At 30.7% G+C, this 22705-nt stretch overlaps 2 protein-coding genes across 6 annotated transcripts in view; one reads left to right on the forward strand and one right to left on the reverse strand.

The window, feature by feature from the left end:
• Positions 1 to 22705, reverse strand: part of LOC148281537 (spermatogenesis-associated protein 20) — a 232790-nt gene that overhangs the window by 196507 nt on the left and 13578 nt on the right. The gene's annotated exons all lie outside the window — the stretch shown is intronic.
• On the forward strand, positions 20880 to 22697 carry LOC148281538 (uncharacterized). The gene is made up of 2 exons (XM_088226551.1): positions 20880 to 21098; positions 21287 to 22697. Exons 1-2 carry the CDS (start codon positions 20895 to 20897, stop codon positions 22679 to 22681), a joined length of 1599 nt encoding a protein of 532 aa, XP_088082677.1. The 5' UTR covers positions 20880 to 20894; the 3' UTR covers positions 22682 to 22697.

A 22705-nucleotide genomic window follows, 5' to 3' on the forward strand; every position in this document is an offset into this window, starting at 1 on the left:
ACAATTTTCTCTAACCACTTTTTATTACTCTTTTTTTAGTCTTCTGTGCATTTTTCCACAGAGAAACAAATTGAGATTTATAATAATTATTACCTAAACCTTTCCGTTTTTGGCAGGGATTAAAGAAACTATCAAGAGATAAAAGAAGGATGTTACATCATTAAAAAAAAATAGTTAAAAAAGGCTTTTTTCTCTAAATATTTCCGAATGTCTGTGGTTAGTATAAAATACGATTTCTGTACACCAGAGTTGTTTTTTAAATAGTACCTGGTTACGCCACATGTACTAGATGTGTGTGTGTATAGCACATTTGCCGAATCGCGGCGTAAGATTTATTTGTTACCTACTGGACCCTGGTAAAAATGTTGTAATTCCTACTGTGGGTACCATATTTTGCCCTCCGGCTCGAATAACAACCGAACTGTCACTGAGTGAACATGTTATTTCATATTCCCAGCGTGATCGCGAATAATTTGTTTTAGCGATCAATCATCCACTGTGTCGTTTTATCGTATATTAATAACCAAGAAACCGACCAGTGCTGATCCTTCCTGACCACGGGATCTGATCCTGCCTGCCGCGAGAAAAGTTCCGAATCAATAAGGTGTCAAGAACCTCAGTACCAAGGTAGGTAATTACAGTGATTTGTTTTTTTTATTTTTATTTTATTTGAAAATTTATTTATAAACCCTTACGGACATAACATTCATTTTACATAAAATAATACATACATTTTTCATTTATACTCTGTTGTTTAAAATAATATTTTTTACATCTTTTGTAAAGTTTGTCTGAGTCTTTTGTTTAGTTTTGTCTGGTAGTTTATTGTATAATTTCAGTCCCTGGTTCATTATTCTTGATTGTCCTTGTCTTGTTTTAAAAAGTTGTATATGGTATTTGTCTGATATTCTCGTATTATGTCCATGTTGACTACATTTTTTTATTAGTTTTAGTTCTTCGTCTACAATTACATTAGTGGCTAATTTATGGATAAATTTTAATGATTCTAGTTGAAAGAGTTCAGTTATATTTAATTGCTTAGTTTGTTTAAAAAGTTCTCTAGTTGCAGTTAAATAGGGAAGGTCATATACTAACTTTAATATTTTATTTTGTTGTCTTTGTAGTCTGTTTATGTCATTTTGATATCCTGCTCCCCATAATAGTTGCGTATAACATATTTTAGTTTTTACATAGGCTTCATACATTAGAATTTTTTCCGTTTTTGGAACAAAGTTTTTGATTTTTAAAAAAAGACTCGATAATGTCGCCACTTTGCTAATTAAATTGTTGATATGAATTGTCCATGTTAATTGTCTGTCTATTGTTAGTCCTAAGTATTTAACATGTTCAATTTCAGTAAGTCGTTCATTATTTATGTAAGCATCTACTTTATGACATTTTTTTCTAGTTTCAAAATGGATAATATTGCTTTTTTTTTTATTAAGTGTAAGTAAGTTTGTGTTTGTCCATTTAGTCAACATAGTTAGGTCTTTGTTTATGTCATTGTTTGTTAATACGTCTGTTTGATTTTTATAGAATAGTCCAATGTCGTCGGCATACATAATAATTTTTCCCTTGAAATTGTACAGTGACAAATCATTAATGTATAAAATATATAATATTGGACCCAAAATGGATCCTTGGGGTACTCCAAAATTTACCGTTTGCAAAAGGCTTTTTTTTTCATTTACATATGTATACTGCTTCCGATTTGCTAAATATGATTTAAATAGTTTACTTTCTTGAAATTTTACTCCTATGTCGTTTAATTTTTTTATCATTGTCTCAACATGAACCGTATCGAAAGCTTTTTTAAAATCTAAGATTACTCCCGTGATTGGGATCCCAGTATCCATGTTGGTTTGAATAAAATTTATTAAATTCACTAGGGCTGTTCCGGTTCCTTTTTTTTCCTGAAAGCCATGTTGATTATAAGTAAGTATATTGAGATTTTTAACATGGTCCATTAATCTCTTTTGAATATATTTTTCAAATATTTTGTTGAAGACTGTTAAATTTGCAATTGGTCTGTAATTGCTATGATCTTTTTTATCACCTCCTTTATATATTGGAGTGATTCTTGCTATTTTTAATTCATCTGGATAGGTACCTTCTTTTATATGCAGATTAATCAGATTTGTTAATATTGGACTAAGCATGTCTTTAAGAATTTTTACTAGCGATGGTTTAATTTTATCATATCCCGGAGAAGCATTTTTTTTCAAATTATCTATAATTTTTTTGATTTCTCCTATTGTTGCGGGTCTAAGAAAGAAGGTAGCATTTATTTGGTATTTTTGTGTTTCTGTTACATTTAAACATGGTCCCTTTATTTTATTTGCAAGTTTTTTTCCTATATTTGTATAAAAATCATTTAATGTACTTGTTATTTCTACCGGATTATTTGTTACTTTTCCATCCATTTGTTTTATTTCCTTTATACATGGTGATGGTATTTTTGTGTCTGATTTAATATTTTTAATAATTTTCCATAATTTATTACTGTTTCCTTCTGCGCATGCTATTTGTTGTTGATAGTATTGTTTTTTAGAATTTCTTATATCATTTCTTAGCTCTTTTTGAATATTTTTTAGTTGTATTTGCAGATGTTGATTGTGTCTTTCTTTTACCATTTTTTTGTAAATTTTATTTTTTAGAATGACTTTTTTAAATATTTCTTTTGTGAGCCACCCCTCTTGGATCGAAGTAGTAAATCTTCTGTTTTCTGTTTTTGTATTCTTTTTAATTTCAGTTAGAATCAACTCTTGCAGTTGTTTAAAAGTAGTTATTTGTAAATTTTGTAATTTTATTTCCACGCTTTCTTTAAGTTTATTAAAATCGATCTTTTCTGAAGTATATTTTTGCCTTGCTACTATTTGTTTAGCTATTGATATATCCACATTTAACTCCAATGCTCTATGATCACTTAGCGGTGTATCTATGTAGTCAATGGTGTGATTGCATCCTATTATATTAGTGATCACATGGTCAATTATTGTATTTTCACCTCTTTGATTCCACCTAGTATACTTTTCAGGAGATATTTCATTTAGTATTTTAAAATTATTTGAGCGGAGAGAATTTAAGTAATCATTAGTATGCACACATTTTTTGTCAAGTAAATTTATATTGAAATCACCAACTATTATTATTTTTCCTTTTTCTTTTGTAAGTATATCTGTTTCAAAAAAGTCGATGAATTGGTGTAATTGATTTTTATTGGGTGGTCTATAGATGACACAGATATTAATATTTTGTTCAGTTAAATTAATTAAGATTACATTTGATTTATCTTTTGCGGTTTCTTTTATTTTAATTTGGAAATCTAAATTATTAGCAATATATATTGCAACTCCTCCTCCTTTGCCTTCTCTACATGAGTTAATTACATTATAATTATTAATTCCATACAATTCTTCTTCAGCGTTGCTTAGCCATGTTTCTGTAAGCATAATGATATCTGGTATTGATGAGTCATTTGTTATTAATGATTTAAGTTCTTCTATTTTTGGTTTAAGACTGCGTATATTTATATAAAGAATCTTAAGTTTATGCATTTTTCTCATTTTTTTCTCCTCTGATTGTTTAGATTTATGTCTGTCTAAATGATCAAGCTCATTGATTTTATTTACATTTTCTTGTCACAGGATGTAATTAGCTTGTGATTCAAATTTATACATTTTATTTAATGTAGTAACCATTTCATACATTGTTCGCTCTTTTAATATTTGCTTTTCATAAAATTTCATTTTTTCGTGATATATTGGTCCTATGAATTTACAGTTTTCATGTAGTTTTGCCAGTTTTCTAATTTCTATATTTAGTTTTAAGGTGTTAAGGAAATCATTCTTATAGACAGAGTAAATATATACTTTTGTATGTTTAAGATTATCTAGTATATAGTATAAATAACTTAGAAATTGAATAGGGGATGTCTCATTTTGTCCCAGTAGTAGTATTACAGTATCTTCCATTGTAAATGTATTTGATTGTGATATAATGTTAGAAGCATAATTTTCTAAGGTAGCTTCTGGATAAATGTTGCTACAGCAGTGAACATTGTTAGATATATTTTGCTCAATGGTTCTCCTGATTTTTTTTCCTCTTTCATCTCCTATTATAAGAATATTCATTTTCTGCATATTATCTTCTTTTTGTATTAAATGTAGATTATTTTCTGTTAGTTTTTTTTCTTTTTTCTTTTTTTTTGTGTATTTATCAATTTGTGAAGTATCATTAGTTTCATCATCAGCTGTTGATATTGTATCGTTTGTTTCATTATTTGACTCATCCTTCTTTTTCTTTTTCTTATTACTATTTGTTATTATTTTGTTGGATTTAATTTTTCGATTTGTCAATTTCGGTTCAATATTTTCAACAACCTTTTGATTGTTGATTAATTCATCACGTTCTTCTTTCTTACTTTTTACTAATTCTTCATATTTCTCAGTAAGTAATTTTAGTTATATAGTAAGTGTATTGATCGATTCTTTAACTTTTGAGATTTCTTCCCACATGTTTTTAATATAGTTCATTGATGAATCTGTTATGATTGGTTCCTCGTTTTTATTTTGAGTATGGTTCTTAGGTTCCTTGTTTGATGTCTTCAACTGGTCATCTTCTTGATCAGAATATAGTGCACTTGTATTATATCGTGGATCATGTATTTTACAAATCTCACATTTCCACTGTGCTCTATATATTTTACTCATTTTTTTATAATTTTCCAGTGTGGTTCCAGCACATGTCGGATGAAAATATATATAGCACCTTGCACATTTGAGTGCTTTTCGGGGGCTGATATTTTGTACACATTTGTTACAATTCATATTGATTATGTTTTAAAATTAAAATGTGTGCACAAAAAATTGTTTTAAATTAAAAACGTTTTTTTTTTTTTTTAATAAGTGAAAAACAATTATTATTTGTTGTACGAAAGGAGATATTAAAGATGATTATTATTTTGTTTTATTTTACAAATTATCGAGAAAAAACTATATTAAACTTAAAAATAAAAATTATTTTATAGGATAATTTAGGTATTAATTTAAAAAATATTATTATCACTTTGTCTTTGTGTATTCAGCGGCAAAGTATGTAAAGATTACGCAAATCCGCGAACCAATAATTCGAGCGTCCATCAGCTTCTGGCTAGTGGCGCGATCAGTACCTATACTATAATATCTATGTATTATGTTTTATCTTCCTGCTTGCAGAACCAGCTTGCCAATGGTAATTCCAGCAGAAAGAACAATGGCTTTATTCAACTGTATGTCTTTGCATATCGAAAATATTTATGTTACTGAAAAAAAAGTTCAGAGAGAATAGCTTCCTTTTACTTACTGAGTTTTTTGTTTGTTGACATTTTTAAAATTCAAATTCTTTTGTTTTTTTTTTTGTATTATGTATGCCTTGAAATATTTATTTTGTAATGTACATGAACGTATTAAATAAATAAATAAAAATATATTATATAGTTCTTCTTTGCTACATACATTTTATTTTCTTTTTGTTCAGTTTCTTGTACTCATAGTCATATAATCTAGTCATATAACTGTTATAATTGGCTTAGCCCATATATATAACCATATACACAACTATTTATTTTTATTTTTAAACGAGTAGTTTCCATTTACAATCATTTAACCTGTACATCTGTTTGTATTCTAAATAAATAAATATTATACGAAAGAAAATTTGTGTAGAAAACCTCTTTTCCATTGAAAAAGAAGACTTAATTAATTGATAATTTAAACGATAATAAATAAAGAACTTTCTTAACAGGTTAACTGCACATTTCGCCAAAAGGACAGAGTTGGAGTTGGGAAGCAAAATTTTTAATCCATATGCTGAAGTTACGCCTATTGGCAGAGTTATCATTTTTACGTTTTTCCGAAAAAAAAACGTAATATTGTGCATTTTTTTATTATTTGATCTACGAGCCAATGTGATAATTAAACACGTTTGATTTTAATATTTTTGGCAGGCAGTGAACGTGTTAAATAAACAAGGCATATTTTTTTGCGCCACAGCAGGCCAAGAAGCCCAATTACAGTGGTGAATTACTTGAAAAGGCTTGTGAAAAAAATCACTTTAAATTTTTGTGTTCTCACCGGGAATCGAATACGGAACCTTCCGTGCGTAAGTCAAGCGTCTTGACCACGGAGGCCGCCATAATATTATTATAGTACTCTAAGCAGAGCGCATTACCTGCCATTAGCTGGTAAGCTGGTTTAGTATTTGTATCATAGGACGTAATTACCCAAAATACTGTTAAAATCTTAGAGTAATAACACGCCCCCGCACCGGCTAATAGAGGTTTATGTATAATGTAGTTACTTCAGGTTAGGACGTTTGACCACTCAAGGGGATCTAAACATCGAGCTTTTACAAAGGTAAGTGTTAAGGAAACCAAAGTTGGTTAGTTGGATTGTGGTTGAAGAACGCCGCACACATTCTTCAGTGCGAGGAAATCGAGTGAAGAAGCAGAGAAATACGTTAGCTGGAGGTTGCCAAAAACCATAAAACCTACATAAGTGAGGAACATATTTAAAGCTTATGTTCGAATCAATAAGCCTATGTTAAAGTATGACTGTTAGTGAACCAAGTAAATATACAGCTTTTGGTTGTGTAAGCACGCAAATTTTGATGATTTATATGAAAACTTTTTGCTACGCACACATAAGCTAAGTTTATTAAAAAATTATATGGACTGTACAGTAGCTACTCACCGAATCACTCACTAATAATAATTTGTAGTTCGGTAGTAATAACAACGTAACAATTTTTTATTCTCGGAATGGCTATCGCTTAATATTTCTTAGTATGTTATCTTCAAAATTTACTAACTATTCAACACTTACCTTCAACCCTAAAGCTTTCCAGGCCCCTTTTCTAGGAATTGTCACTGGGGCAAAGCTGGTAGCCAAACACTTAGTATACAGTAAAAATCCTACTACATTTTCTAGTGATATTTCATGTACTACAGTTATATTATTTGCTAAAAAAATGTCTAAGTGTTTTCTTAAATAATTTAATGATGCGTTATTCTTAAAATCCTAGAAAACAATTCTCATAGTGACTATTTTAGTGATTTTTTTTGTAAAACCGTTGAGACATAATGAAAAGAAGGCCAGTATTACGGCATTAATCAAACTGGAAACGCTATCTAATATAAAAATGGTTTTTGTTTTCCGGTGCACTGTAGACAAAATATCCATTTTAATGAAAAATATTAATTTAAATTTGTTGCAACTGAGAGGAAAAACATTTTTGAGAAGGGAATATGGAAGTCTAGGAATTTTTTTAAATTATTTTTTTTATTGAAAATTTTTACATAAGCATTTCTTTGAACAATTATTTAATTTCAGCCAAACTGCAAAAGCAGTTTTTTTCAGAGATTTTTCTCTTTACATATTTTGGTAACACAATATAATAATTTTTACATAAAAATTCAAAAATTCAAAAAATCTTAAATATATCAATAAAATAAAAAATAAATTAGATAATGGAAATCAAGTTGTGGTAGAGTGGGGTTCGAGCCTCGGACCTCTGATCCATGAGTACACTAGCCACGGGATCGCAGCCTATGGAATGGACCACAACGTTTACATATTGTAATTTTATTTTCTAGTGAAATGCTGATAATCGATAGAATTTTTGTCGGATTCAGTAGATTGCTTCCAAAATCGGTAGATCTACCTAAAAAACTGTAGAGTTGGCAATTCTGTTCACAAGTCACATATTTATCGTACGCTAATAGGCATCAGCCAGATTTTTTTTTTTTTTTTAAGTTTCTTCGTTAACTATCAACCAAATTCTTCGGGGAAGCATATTAAATAATTTGGCTGAGAAATAATCCCTGCACTTTTGATCAAACGTTGTCTAAAATGGAAGTATATTGTTTAAAGTTCTATAAACGCTGTGCAACATTCATCATTCTGTCAATGTTTAAACAATCATCCGTTTACTTTTTTGCTTACCAATGACAGATCATAAGCCCTGTAAATGCCAAAACTTACATATCTCATCTCTTCAATAATGTTTTCCGCCTCTGTTATAATGAAAATATATATACATTTTGAAAAACTACCTAAGGGATAAAATCTAGTTTTTGTTTACAAAGATTTAGATATATTAAAAACAAAATAAATGTTTTTATAATTACCTCGAGGAATTTTTAAACTGAATGTTATTATTTAAATGCAAATAAACAAATTAAGTTACTTACGCACAAAGGGTACCTACAGTATTGACAGGACTGTCATCGTATTTCATTCTCATGTTTATTTCTGTCCCTTTTTCGTTCCATATTTTTAATAAATGCCAGACACAATTTTTAAAAAGCTAAAGCCACCCTTGTTTGAAGAGGATATTTTATTTTATGGCATATCAGTAGGCGACCAAATTGAATATTATAATAAAAGTGAAAAGGGAGAAATACATATTTACTGTTCAATTATTTGCGGTATTTTAATTGAAACAGTCTTTACCACTTAAAAATTATTTATATTGATATTGTTTACTATATAGCATGCCTGTATTTTATATTGTAGAAGTGTCTGGAATGTCAGTATTTCGAATATTTTCAAAGTGTAGATATATAACTTAAGCCATCGAATAGTAGAACAACAACATAAAAATCTCTGATGACAAAAAAAAACGGATCACATGGGGAAAACAGACCGAACATCTCTAATGGCCAAAGGGGTATTGTTTGATATAAAGGATCTCTAGAACACTTCGCTATCACAAAGACATTTAGGATTTAAAATTTAGTATGCTGTATAAATAAATAATTGAGAATATTTTATTGTAAAATAATTATCGATTGATACAAATACGAAAATCGTATATTCCCAAGTCGAAATCCGATACTTTTGCTAATGACGAGCGGGAAAAAACATCTTTTGTTTTCGGCGAGTTACCCCCACTCCCGCTGCCTTTTGACGAACACCATTATTTTCGTTGTTTGTGCTTTTTTACAGCCTTTGTTGTGTTTAAAACATAAAAAAACGTAGCGACGTCGGTCGGGTATATTATAAGCACAAATATGTTCCAGCGTAACTACAACTACAAATTCCACGAGGACCCTTAGCATAGCACATCCACTATTCAGGCATTCATATAATCAAGTTTGCAGGCATTTATTATGTGTTTGTAACAATAAAAAATATAGTGGATTAACCCACCTGCCCGGGGTTGCAGAAGTGTGGAAACCATTGCGAGTTCTACATGTTATCAAGGATGTATTATACTGATTTCAATACATTTTTATTATTATTTTCTCATAGTCCTTGAGTGGTTTACGAGTATGTATATTTTGCTAGCCCAGTTAATAAAATTTGCAACAAGCGTTTCGGTGTGAAATAAAATGAATAAAAAATAAATCGAGTAACCTCAAAGGAAAATGGTGAAAATTGAATAAATTGACATGCTAAATTAACTATGATTGATTCATACTGTTCACATTATTTATACATTTTCCATTTTTTTTTTATTCAACAAAAACATATTCATTTGAACGACCATTTGTATATATGTATTTTTAAATATATTAATTAGGTAAAACATTTATTTTAGGAAAAACGTTAATACATGATAAAAGTAATATATTCAATGAAATAAACTTTGTCGCTTAATTTAGGGTATAAATTCTGTTGATTGGTAAAATAAAACGAAACTCAACATTCAAAACATATCATTTTCATTATTATATTTGTTAGTTTTACTGACATTTAAAGATTTACACTATTTTGAACAATTTTCGAAGTATGTGTACGTTTATTTTCCAAACTGTAATTATTAACTTTGTGTAGTACCTTTTGTCTCTGTCACTGATTTTCTTGATATTAAGGAATACATTGCTTCTGTTACTGTTTTGATTTTTTATATTTTGTCATTTTGTCTTGTACGCTCAAGTTATGGGTTTAAGTGTTTATGATTGTTTTCTATGTATACCGCTGATTTTTTTTGTTTCATGTTGTTTATATACACAAATATTGTATAATTTGTTTTTAAAATTATATTTTTTAAACTATGTTAAAAGCTGGCCTTTAAAATAAAAAATACATAAATAACAGCGGTAGTGTGGGAATTTTCCTCAATACTGGAATTGATTTGTTAAAGGCAAAAGTCTTCCAAATTGTGTCATGCCAAATTACGTTTAGGATTACGTGTAATTAAAAGTACACCAAAACCATTTCAAAGTAAAATGAACATGTTCACAGTGTAAATCTATGGGTATTGCGGGGAATAAATTAATCGCGTTGATTAAATAAATTGCCATCAAAGAGCTGTGTATAAACGATATCCAATTAAAAACAACAAAACGGCCTTTGTTTGCGAGAAAACCATTTTGGTTCCTGAACGTGTTTAGCATGTTTGTAGAGAAACAAGCTTCGAGTAAATAATTTGGTATCAAAGTACCTAATCATAACTGAGGACTACACTATAATTTTAAAAAATTCTTCCAGTAAAATTATATTTTAGAAATACCTATGAAAGAACATATTTTTTTTACATTTTCCGTCATTAAGCAATGTTTATAGAAATTATGTTAGTCTAAAAAACACCATTTTATTTAATTAGATAATTCAACATGATAAAATAAATAAAACAACTTTGTTTTTAAACAATATTTTTTTTTCCACCGACCGGTTTCAAAGCAAACCAGCTTCTTCGTCAAGATTTACGTAACTAATGAGTTCTTTCCTATTTTATTTTTATCATGTTTAGTAAATACTACAGGTGGAGCCAATAAATCAAGTCTTTTTTTTTCCTAAAAGGGTAGTAATTTTGTATGATTATTTTCGAAGTTAGACAGGAGGAAGAACAATTAAGATGCTTAAATAATAATATTTTTTCTGAATTCGCATACCATCTGATAGAAAATAATCATAACTTCAATAAGAAACTGGATTTAAAGTACTTCATGTTGAAATAAAATATTAAATATGGACAACTTAGAAATCTTTAAAATTAAAAAAGCAATTCATAATAAGAAAAAAATAATTAATAACCAATTTCTTATAGTCCACTCCTGTCTAGCTTCGAAAATAATCTAGTCAAATTACCAACCTTTTAGGAAAAAAAAGACTTGATTTATTGGCTCCACGTGAAGTTTTCAGTAAACATGATAAAAAAAAATTGGAAAGAATTCATTAGTTACGTAAACCTTGACGAAGAAGCTTGTTTGCTTTGAAACTGGTCGGTGGAAAAAAAAATTAGGTGTCAAAAACAAAGTTGTTTTATTTATTTTATTATAATGAATAACGATAAAGTTAGTGCTCTAAATAAATAAAAAAATAATTTAACATAATTAAAAAAACATAAAGTTAGTAGTTATTCCTTGATAGAATTTCATATGGATATATTTTTAATTACATAGAATAGAATTCTGATCAATCGGCATTTAAGTGTGTTGCCATTTGACAGTTACCGAACATATCCATTAAATTGTACCATCGTGCATGAGTTGTGTATGTTTACAGGTTAATTTTAAACAAATTATCCACGTTCAAGGAATATTATATTAATTTAAGGACTGTTTTTAAAAATAATTCGTATAAATACAATAAAAATGTACGTATGTATGTACTATTACAACCAAAAAACCCGACTAGCCAAAAGAAGAATTGGTTATAATTTGTAATATATACCTATGGCTGTATTAATTGTATATATGTGAATACAAATTTATAAATTAGCAATATTGTTTTTTTTTTACTCTTATTAGTTTTATTTTTGTGTTTATTTTATTTTTTATGGAAATTTCCTGATTTGTATTAGAAACGCACTGATAAACTTGTATTTATTATTAGTTTGGCGCAATCTAGATTATGTTAATTTTTGTCTATGAATTAAAAAAAATAATAATAATCTTAAATAATTTGAATCATAAATTTTAAAAAGAAATTTACATATTATGGCCCTATCAAACAGAAAACAAATATTTTTTGTTTATTCATAAAAGCGAACAAAGGTGATAACCTGTTGATACTATATTATTAATATACCAAACTGTTTCAGATTTTACACTTTATTCCTATAAGTTTCATTTATTTGAATTGTATTTGATTATCTATTGTATTTTCATACATAATACAGAATTTTCTCTGTTATATAGCTTTTTTTATTTATTTATTTCTTTATTTTTCTATGCAGTATTTCTAAATACTGTACAAAAAAAATATAAAACAGATACTTTTTAGTGAGCAGATAAAGCTTGCACGTCAAAACTTAAATAATAAAAATAATTCGTTTAATCATTTTCAGAACTAAGCTTAATAAAAAGACCCCAATGATTTTATGCAATTCAGTTCAAATTCAAGCGTATACATCAAAACTGTAATTTACAATATTTGGTTTCCTAAAACTGTAAAGCAAAACACAAAAAAACAAAGTAATTTGCTTTATAACTATTTTTTTTACTAGCTACTAACACAGTAAACTGTTTTTACATTTTAAAAAGGTTTCCTTATTTATAGGTTTTCGGTCAATTCTGAAAAACAGTCTGTCGTATTAACAGCGAAATTCGAACAGTCACCTCAAATATTACTTCACATTGAACGTGATTTATACAAATGATTCTACCAAGCGAAAAATAACAAAGATAATTTATTCTAGATTGAATTCACAATTTGAATATGCAAAAAGCGATATCGTACTTCAGAATTCAAGAAAAAGATATTTGTTTCGTTATGAGGGTTCGAAAAAAATAAAACATGGTTTAATGCATGATCAAATGGTAACTTGAATAATGTTTCACGTTTCAATGAAAATGTCGAAACATTTGTTTAAAGTTTGTTTTAATGTTCATACTTTTCAATATCCGCAGCAGTCGTGTAACGAAAAAACCGTATTTTTAAACAATACCGATAGCTTTACACATTACAAAAAAAGCTTTGTTTCCGAATACTCTAGAACATTCTGAGAATATGCTGAAACACTTTTAATCAGCGATAGAAATAAATTGTACCTTGGTACGAAATATGGATGCTCGGGAATTCAATGGAAAAATCAGTAGGTGCATTTTAACGAAACGTGTTTTATTATTTTTAGGTTAAATTGTTTTAATTTTAATATTAAAATCAAACACTGATTTGAGTCTACTAACTTTTTGGTCAAATAAACGAAAACAAAAAATCTAATAAAAAATCAATAAAATTAATTAGTAGGCTAAAATTAGTGTTTCATGTGAAAATTATAATATGTTCTACAAAATAAACGCTAAGTCAATAAACAAATTTAATGGTCTCGTTAATTTCTTTACAGATTATATTATTTTTACAAAAAATGTTTATATTAACAGTTCTCCAGGGAGTTGAATCCAGTCCTTGTCTACAAAAATTTGGACAAACTCAAAATATTGTTGATAAATCCACCTGGTCCATGAAGAAGTATAGAAATTGGAAAAAATATCATTTTCAGGCGTTGTCTAGTATGTGGGTCAAATAATTCAATTAGATAAATCTCACCCGCATAAATAAAGGTTTCAGCTCTTTAACTTCACAAACATCAACAGATGAAAGAATTGAAGGAATATAGATGGACAGAATGGTGAATGTTACACAGTGTGTAAAGTGGCCACTTAAACCAGCTAATGACAGGGCATAAGCCCTGTAGATGCCAAGACTTCTATATTCATCATCATCATCATCATCAGCCGTCTCTTGTCCAATGTTGAACATAGGCCTCCCCCTTTAGTCTCCATATTTCCCTACCCTGAGCCAACCGCATCCAACCACTTCCTGCAACTCGTCTTATGTCATCAGACCACCTCGTCTGAGGCCTGCCGACACTTCTTCTACCCGTTCTGGGTCGACTTCTATATTATCTTCCCTAAAATGTTCTTCATCTCTGTTGCCTTATGTCAATAAAAAAAACAGTGGATTTACCATTTTTACACTAAATTATTTTGATACAGATATATTTTTTACTTAAATTTATTGCAACAGAGAGGGAAAATATTTTTGAAAGGGGAACATGAAAATTTAGGTATTTACAGGGCTTATGACAAAACATTGGCTGGTTTGGGTGGCCACATTATACACTGGGTAACATTTAACACCTGCGTGTTTAAACAGCCAAATTTTCTCAACTCTTCCATCTGTTTACTTTTGTGAAGTAAAAGAGCTGAAACCTTTATTGATGTGGGTGAAATTCATCTTGCTGAATTATTTCACAACGCCTGAAAACACTTCTCAATTTCAAACTTCTCATACTCAATCAACAACGTTTTGAATATGTCCAAATGTTTGCAGACAGGCTGGATTTCACTCCCGAGGGAGTTATTAAGATATAATATTATTACACCAGAGAGGGATTTTTTTTTTACTTGTAATATTCGAAGGTACGAAGTCACGCTCTACCCCAACTTGATTCTTATTTTTCAATAACGATTTTTTTACAACTCGTTGAAAATATAAGGAATGTAGGTATATTGGGATTGGCATGTTAACGTAATAAGGAAGTTCAGTAGTTTTTTTTTAATTTTTTATTTGTTAATAGACTGTTAAACTAAGTCAATTATTTTTTTAAATTTATATGTATCGTATTATCGGCGCTACGATTTTTCAAAGTTTTGTATTTCTGAAATAACTCCGCGTGTAACGTCAGAGGTTCATTTCCGCTTATTCTCATTCAGTTCTTCCCATTGGTCCAAAAGCGACAAGCATACCGGAAATCTTCCATAGCTTTCAGATCATAGGTCGATTCACATGAACCAGTGACGTCATTTAAAGTAGTGCGTTTTTATCAAAATATTTTTTATTATTTTTTCTGTACATTTTCAAGAAACTTTGCAGTACAATTTAATGCTCTAATTTTTACCCCACGTAAGAAAACATTTTTTGTATCCAATTTCCCGTAGGGCTGAAGTTCCTCATTAGTATCTTGACAAAGAGACGGGCACGTCTCAAAACCGGTAAACACAGAAAAGTCGGTAAATAGCTCAGAGTGCATGAACCTATAGAGAAGGCCTATCACTATGTTTCATAGAACGCAAGCGATGTTGGTTTGTTGCTTAGCAACAAATTGGTGGCCATTTGTTTTATTTGACAACATAAACAAAACGGTTCGATCGGATGCTTTTGCAGCTGTGCTTGGCTTTGTTTGTAAATAACTTGGATATTTACGTTATAATAAATAAAAATCGACTATGGTGAATTGCAGTATGTTTGGTTGCAGCAGTTGGAGCGTCAGAGTTGTTAAAGGAGACAGTTTTCACAGGTAATTGATTTCGAATATTTTCCCATGATTTACATTGATTTTTGACATTTATTGTCCCGACACGTGTATTGTGTTGCTTAAAAACTTTCCTTTTATCAACATATTTACTTCAGATACTATATTTTCTCAATTTAGTAGATAAGTTTGTGAATTAAAATATGTTTACTGTTGATAATGACAGTTGATTACGGGCAATATGTCGGGGCCGCACTAGGTATCCATATCAAGTTTGAGTTTTTATCGAATACAGGTCGATTCAAATTTTACTCGAAAATAGCAATGCTAACCTTGAAATCGCATCTTAAATGACGCGTCCAAATTTCAGGCCGCTACGACTCGCCGTTTCGGAGATATGACGGACAAACAAACAAACTCAACACATGACTTTGGCTCCATGGAGTTGGGTTTTATGTTTTAAAAAATTTAACATAAGTATATTGTGAATAAATAAATAAAAAAATAAACACACACATTTTTTTTCAGTTTTATAAAATAAATATAGGCGAATTATAGAAAAATAAATTGGAATAACCCAGCAATAATAAATACACAGCAACACATTTAAAAGTATTTACAGTGCAAATTAATATCCATTTTGCAATTCTCAACCTGAGTACGTCCCATTGTTTTGCTGCGAACTGTAGCTAACTTAATACCCAATAGCCATATAATGGTTTTCCTACGTTTGGGCTCCTCTATAGCTTGGTGCATTAGTACTCGGAGGTAAATAGTCATTTACAAATATTTGCTAACATTTATCAAAAGATTTTTATTTAGTCATAATACCTATCTAGATATACTCCAAGAATTAGGTATAATGAATTAAAGTTACGTGCATTGTAAGTTAATAAATTCGAACGCTGCGTACTGTTTAACACGACTAGTTTCGAGAAACTACATGTTAGCATTATCGGGGTTTTTGTGCGACGTACTGACGTAATAATATACTTTAAGTTAAGTGATAGGTCCCGCGGGAATGGAATTGTCTATTAGTGTCCTAGATCGGGAACCCGCTAATGAAATACCTTGTCTATTATCGGGAGCTGTCTCCTCTATTCCCTAATCATGTCCCTTCCCATTCCTGCAGGTAATCAAGATCTGAGATGAATCCCGCCATGGGAGCAACTCCCCAGTAAACAACTGGTTCATACATAATACATCATCTATTATAATAAATACGTGTTATTGTATCATTGGTTTCAAGAATTTATTTTTTATTTTCTTATTATTTTGAATAAACAAACACAATTAATCTTTGATAATATCCACATGACAACAGTATAATAAAATATATACATATAGGTTTTGTCTTCTGATTCATTTTTAGTCTTCATTTGGAAGAAAAATATAGGTTTGTTTACAAATTACAACAGAGATGGAGAACATTTAAAAAAGGGGAATATGGAAATCAAGGCATTTACAGGGCTTATGATCTGTCGTTGGCTAGTTTAAGTGGCCACTTTACACATTGTGTAGCATTCACCATTTAGCCTATCAACAATATTTACTAGGCAACGCCTGAAAATATTATTTTTTCAATTTCTATACTTCTTCATGGACCAGGTGGATTTATCAACAATATTTTGAGTTTGTCCGAATTTTTGTAGAGAAGGACTGGATTCAACTCCCTGGGGGGCTGTTTATATTAACATATTACAACAGAGATGAAGAACATTTAAGAGAAGGTAATATAGAAGTCTAGGCATCTACATCTAGTATGTAGGTGAAATAATTCAATTAGATGAATCTTACCCGCATAAATAAAGGTTTCAGCTCTTTAACTTCACAAACATCAATAGATTTATTTATTTATTTACTATATACATACGGCCTAAGCCAATCACAACAGTTACATGAAGAAACATAAATGCAAGAAACTGAACAAAAAGAACATAAAACTATTTAGCAAAGACAAACAAGGGCAAAACAAATTTGTATACAATATATTCAAAAAAACGAAAGACCAAAAACTTTGAGCTAAACCATGCCAATCCAACTTCATCCCATATTGTTTAGTCGCGAAGAGATCTACGAAAAGCCGGAAGATCTATCCCAAAAAATTCCAAGTCGTGTGATGAATTGACTAATCTACACATTCTGGACATTGGGGCAGATGAAAGAATTGAAGGAATAAAGATGTTCAAATATGGGCAGAATGGTGAATGTTACACAGTGTGTAAAGTGGCCACTTAAACCAGCCATTGACAGGTCATAAGCCCTGTAGATGCCTAGACTTATATATTACCTTCTCTTAAATGTTCTTCATTTCTGTTGTAATATGTTAATTTAGCCTATGTTTGAACATCCGTATTTCTTCAATTCTTCCATCTCTTGATTTAAGTGAAGTTAAAGAGCTGAATCCTTTATTGTTGTGAAGAGATTAATTTGATCGAATTATTTCACATACTAGGCAATGCCTGAAAATAATTTTCATTTTTTTAAACTTCTTCTTGGACCAGTTGGTTTTATTACAATATTTTGAGTTTGTTGACAAAAGACTGGATTTCAAAATCAACAGGTGGAAGAATTTAATAAATATGGATGTTCAAACATAGGCATAATAGTTAATGTTACACAGTGTGTAAAGTGGCCACTTAAACCAGCAATTGACAGGTCATAAGCCCTGTAGATGCCTAGACTTCTATATTACCTTTTCTTAAATATTATTCATCTCTGTTGTAATATCTTAATATAAACAGCTTCCCAGGGAGTTGAATCCAGTCCTTGTCTACAAAAATTTGGACAAACTCAAAATATTGTCAATCTAATTTATGCAAATATTTTATAAAAATGTTTATATTAAATAAACCAATGATATGTTACATAAATGCATACTCATAAACGAGATAATATATTAGTTATTTTACACCTGGACAAATTTGTACGGAGCAAAGGGATAATTAGCAAATAATGACATGTTATAAACCCAGAAAATACTAAGTTTCCAAATTGCCAAAGTGGTCACTTAAACCAGCCAACGACAGGTCATAAGCCCTGTGAATGCCTAGACTTCCATATTCCCTTCTCTAAAATGTTCTTCATCTCTGTTTTAATTTGTTAATCTTAATGACTCCCTAGGAGGTGAAATCTAGTATTTTGTCTACAAACATTTGGACAAACTCAAAAAGTATTTTGGTAGGTGGGTTATTTTTTCTTTTCCTACTGGTATAAACTATAACATGCTTATTATCGTCGCCGTTCAGGCAAAAGTCAATAACCTGAAAAACATCATTTTGGGGAATCGCAATTTGAAAGTTTGGAGACCTAAAAATAAGTTTTTTGTGTTTTGGAGTATTTATGAATACAATTTCATTCTTATTTCTAATGAATTTCATTGGTAACTTTTTCCTTTTGATACATTAAAAAATATCAAGAAGGTTTTTAATGAGGCAAGGTGGCCGAAATTTGGTTGGGTGACTTTTGCTTGTTTATAATCTGGACAATGCAAGCTTTAAGAGCTAGTGAAAGAAAGGACATATTAGAAATGATTAAAATAAATAAGATACTTATAAGAAATAATTCAATCAAATTTAAAAAAATAATATTTACTGCTTTGAAATATTAAGGAATGTTTTGAGCTCGAAACTTCTACGAAACCTCAGAGTAATAATGCGTAACCTAGAGAAAAGCCCTATCACTATAGATCACCTATCACATAGTGAAATGTAGATCTCTAGCCATGTACATATTTATAGCTCTTAAAATCTTTAATTTATTAAGTAGAAAAAAGGTAAGGAGCGTAAACGTTTTTTAATGTTTGCCAGGGCTGCATTCGCCGAGAATGCATATACGAAAAAATGTAAGGATGTTATTTTTTCGTGTATAAAAAAGTTTGTTTTTGAATGTTTAAAAACAAAATTCGGTTTTTACGGATCCCAATCAGATTATTTTCTCAAATTCCTAATAATTTCTACCCATGTATTTCTTTTAACTGGATTTTTGATAATACTGTAATAATATTAGCTAACATTTAATACATTTTTTAAAATCACATCACACCTGTTGGTGAGTAGAGCAGAGTATATATTTATATAAACATATAATATTTATACAAGTTTATTCATTTTTAACTGTTATTTATTCAAAAAATTCCAGTTTGGGGCCATTTTAACGAGTAATAAATAACTCGTTCATAGAATTAAGAATAGTCCAGAAACCGCATACAAGCATCAAACAGAAGGCGACTAAACTACTCATAAATTAGTAGTTTTACGTTTTGACCTATCAGTTTATTTGTAGACGTCGCTCAGTACGCAACTCCCGATTCGAATTCAAGTATGCCGAGTTGTGTCCTTTTAAAGTGTAGAAATACTGCTAGGATCTTAAAGGAACGGGATGGGATCACATTTCATGTGTAATTAGCAAATGAATGTGTATGTAGCCAATACATAACTTAAAAATTGAATTATTTTTCCATCTGTCAGATTGTCGAAGAAATCAAAATGGACATTTCGTTAGTGTTGCCAGGGTAGTAATTTTTTTTACGCTACTTTGCTCATCTAATGAGAGAACTAATGAAAATTGGACCTCGGATTAAACTCTGTGGTGGACATTTGACCGAAATTATCTTTAAAACATCAAATATGATTTAACGTGATATAAAAATATCCGTTTTATGTAAAATAAAATTAGTTTTATATTTTAAGTTCAAATTTCATTGATTAAATTACTCTTATTAAATGACGCCTTACTTATCTACTCTGCTATTCCAATCAATGTTTCCGCGTGCACAATAAAATTTTAGAGAAATCAACTAATTGCTTTTTTTTACCTTTCATTTGTGTTGTGATTATATTTTTTCTCATTTGGCAACATTACGCGGCGGCTTCACGAATGCGCGCGGCGAAAGTGGGGCAAAGTGGGGACATTTTTGGACTATGGTATTCAAATATGATTCTACGCGCCATCTGGACTATTCTTAATTTTATGAACTCTGTGTTAGAAAATGAAAATGAAAAACCGGACCGCAACCCGGTTCGCTATTATATTGTATTTATAGTTTAATTATATTATATTACAAATTGTTCAATATCATATATACCATATAAATAAATAAAAAAACTCAAATATCTAAAAGGGCCAAAGACGAGGCGTTTACGTCAATGGCCATTTTAGATTCAAGCCACAGAATCTGTACCCATGCCCACGTCGAAATTCGAACAAAAGAAATTGTTCTGAAACAAATGCTTTCGAATTCTGAATGTTTTGACAGCCAATAAAGTTGTCAAAACAATCTGACCCTCCTTTTCCCTATCGCCAAGTTAAAGAATAGGTTTGCGTTATTAAAAAAGGAAAAAATCGTAGTACTTTTCTATTATTTACCATTTAGTCCCTACTCATTTCTGTTGATTCCACAGCCCTGTCAATAGGCAATGTGCACGAATTTTTTTTTTTCTTCCAAAAAAATCAGCAAAAAATTAGAAAACTTACGCAGTAATTTTTTTTTTTTTTGAGCCCATAATTACCTCGTTATTATGATTTACATTTTGGATTTTTAAAATCTGTCCCAAACGCTCCGCTTCCCGGGTTTTTGAGCTGTGACGTCATTGACCGCGATTGGGTTTGACAGTTCGACATTCGAGTACGCGCCGTCGTTGTAGTAGGAAGACCGGCTGTTAATAATACGTTATTGTTTCACTTTCGAAGTGTTTTTTTCCATCGTCATGGCTAAAATAGTCAACTATAAGTACTGCATTGTACCTAAATGCAAAAATACGACTATTACTACTCCTGAGAAAATATTTATCAACGTGCCGAAAATCGAGGCAATACGAAAAAAATGGTGTCATGCCATGAAAAGATGTTCGAAGAAAAATAAAGATTTAGCAGTAAAGTCCACTTGTTATTGCTGTGAAGACCATTTTAATGTAAGTACTTATATTATTTTTTACCTAGCCAATTATTACAATTTACTCACACACACGAAAGTGATTAAATTAACCTTAGTTTTAACATCCCTAACATGTCATTTTATAACTTATTGTCTGACAAAATTAGTGCCATCGTGTACTAAGTACTTATAATGAAAATAATGTTTGATGTTTTTCTTTCACAGCTGCAAGAGGATATGGAAAATTATACATTTTTCAAAATGATGGGAAGTCGCATGCAGATGAAGAAAAATGTTGTCCCAAGCAAATTTGACTGCCAGAAGAACAAATTACCTGCGGCAAAGAAGACAGGTGAAAAAAGGGCCAGGCTAAAATTATTGAACGAGTTACTCACTCCAATAAAAGTCCCAGCTTTGTGTGAACCCAATGTTGACGGAGGCCAAGACCTCCCTCCGATTGCCGGGCCAGGAATAATGACGCTGTGTGAACCTCCAGAATATCTTGACAAGGCTGTACAAGTCAATAAAACTTGTAATGTGAGAAGCAAGGGTACATCAACAGTAATTTTGGGAAAGACGAGTACTGCTTGTTCTCCGATGAAATCAATGTCACCCACTTCGACTGAACGCATTTGCGTCAAGAAAAATCCCGAGCCAAATGAATGGGTTGAGTCAACTGACTCGGATTCAGATTTTGTCCCCTCTCTAGAAGACAGTAGTGCCTATGATGGGACAGAAGTGGATGAGTCTGAATTGAATATGACAATGAGGAACTCATTTTTCCTCCTCATAGAGAAAGAGCCAAGGATATTTTTAGGAATTCCACATGATATGTATCATGTAATTTCGCTGATTGTATCAAAGATACCCGCAAGTACATTGGATGTACTCGTGACATTAAAAAAAATCCGCTTGGATGATTCCAACACTGTCCTTGGTCTCCACTTTGGGATTTCCCATTCGACAGTAAGTAGGATATTCTCTAAAACAGTTGTCCTTCTTGCAGCTATATGTCAAGATCTTATTATTTGGCCAAGTTCTGATAAAATAAGACGTCATCTTCCGATATCTTTCAGAGCGAGGTATGCAAACGTGCAATCGATCATAGACTGCTTGGAGCTACAGATCGAAAAACCTTCAAACCCTATCCACCAGGCATTAACCTGGTCAGAGTATAAAGGGTGTAATACTCTAAAATATTTGATTTCGTGCACGCCAGATGGTCTGATAAATTACATTTCATGCGGCTATGGAGGGAGGGCATCAGACTGCATCATTATCGAAAACTGTGGATACTTGGACCTTTTGAAACCCGGAATGGCTGTTATGGCTGACCGAGGTTTTAAAAATATTTCCCATTTACTAGAGATGGAGGGATGCTCATTGATCCGTCCGCCAAGTGTATTTGCCAATACGAAAAGCAGTCGTAAAGAGGTTCAGCAATCAAAACGAATAGCTGCCTTGCGCATTCATGTGGAGCGCGTTATAAGCAGAGTTAGAGAGTTTCACATGCTGAGAATGGGCTCAACATTAGACCATCATCATATGGCAATAGCCGATTATTTGGTGATAATAGCATGCGGCATTATCAATCTGCAAGGCCTTCTAATAAAAATATAAATACTGTTTTTGTACATGGTAATC

Source organism: Micrasema longulum, unplaced genomic scaffold (genome assembly GCF_059751315.1).
Source record: "Micrasema longulum isolate JH-2025_06_02 unplaced genomic scaffold, ASM5975131v1 h1tg000438l, whole genome shotgun sequence".
Classification (NCBI taxonomy): domain Eukaryota; kingdom Metazoa; phylum Arthropoda; class Insecta; order Trichoptera; family Brachycentridae; genus Micrasema; species Micrasema longulum.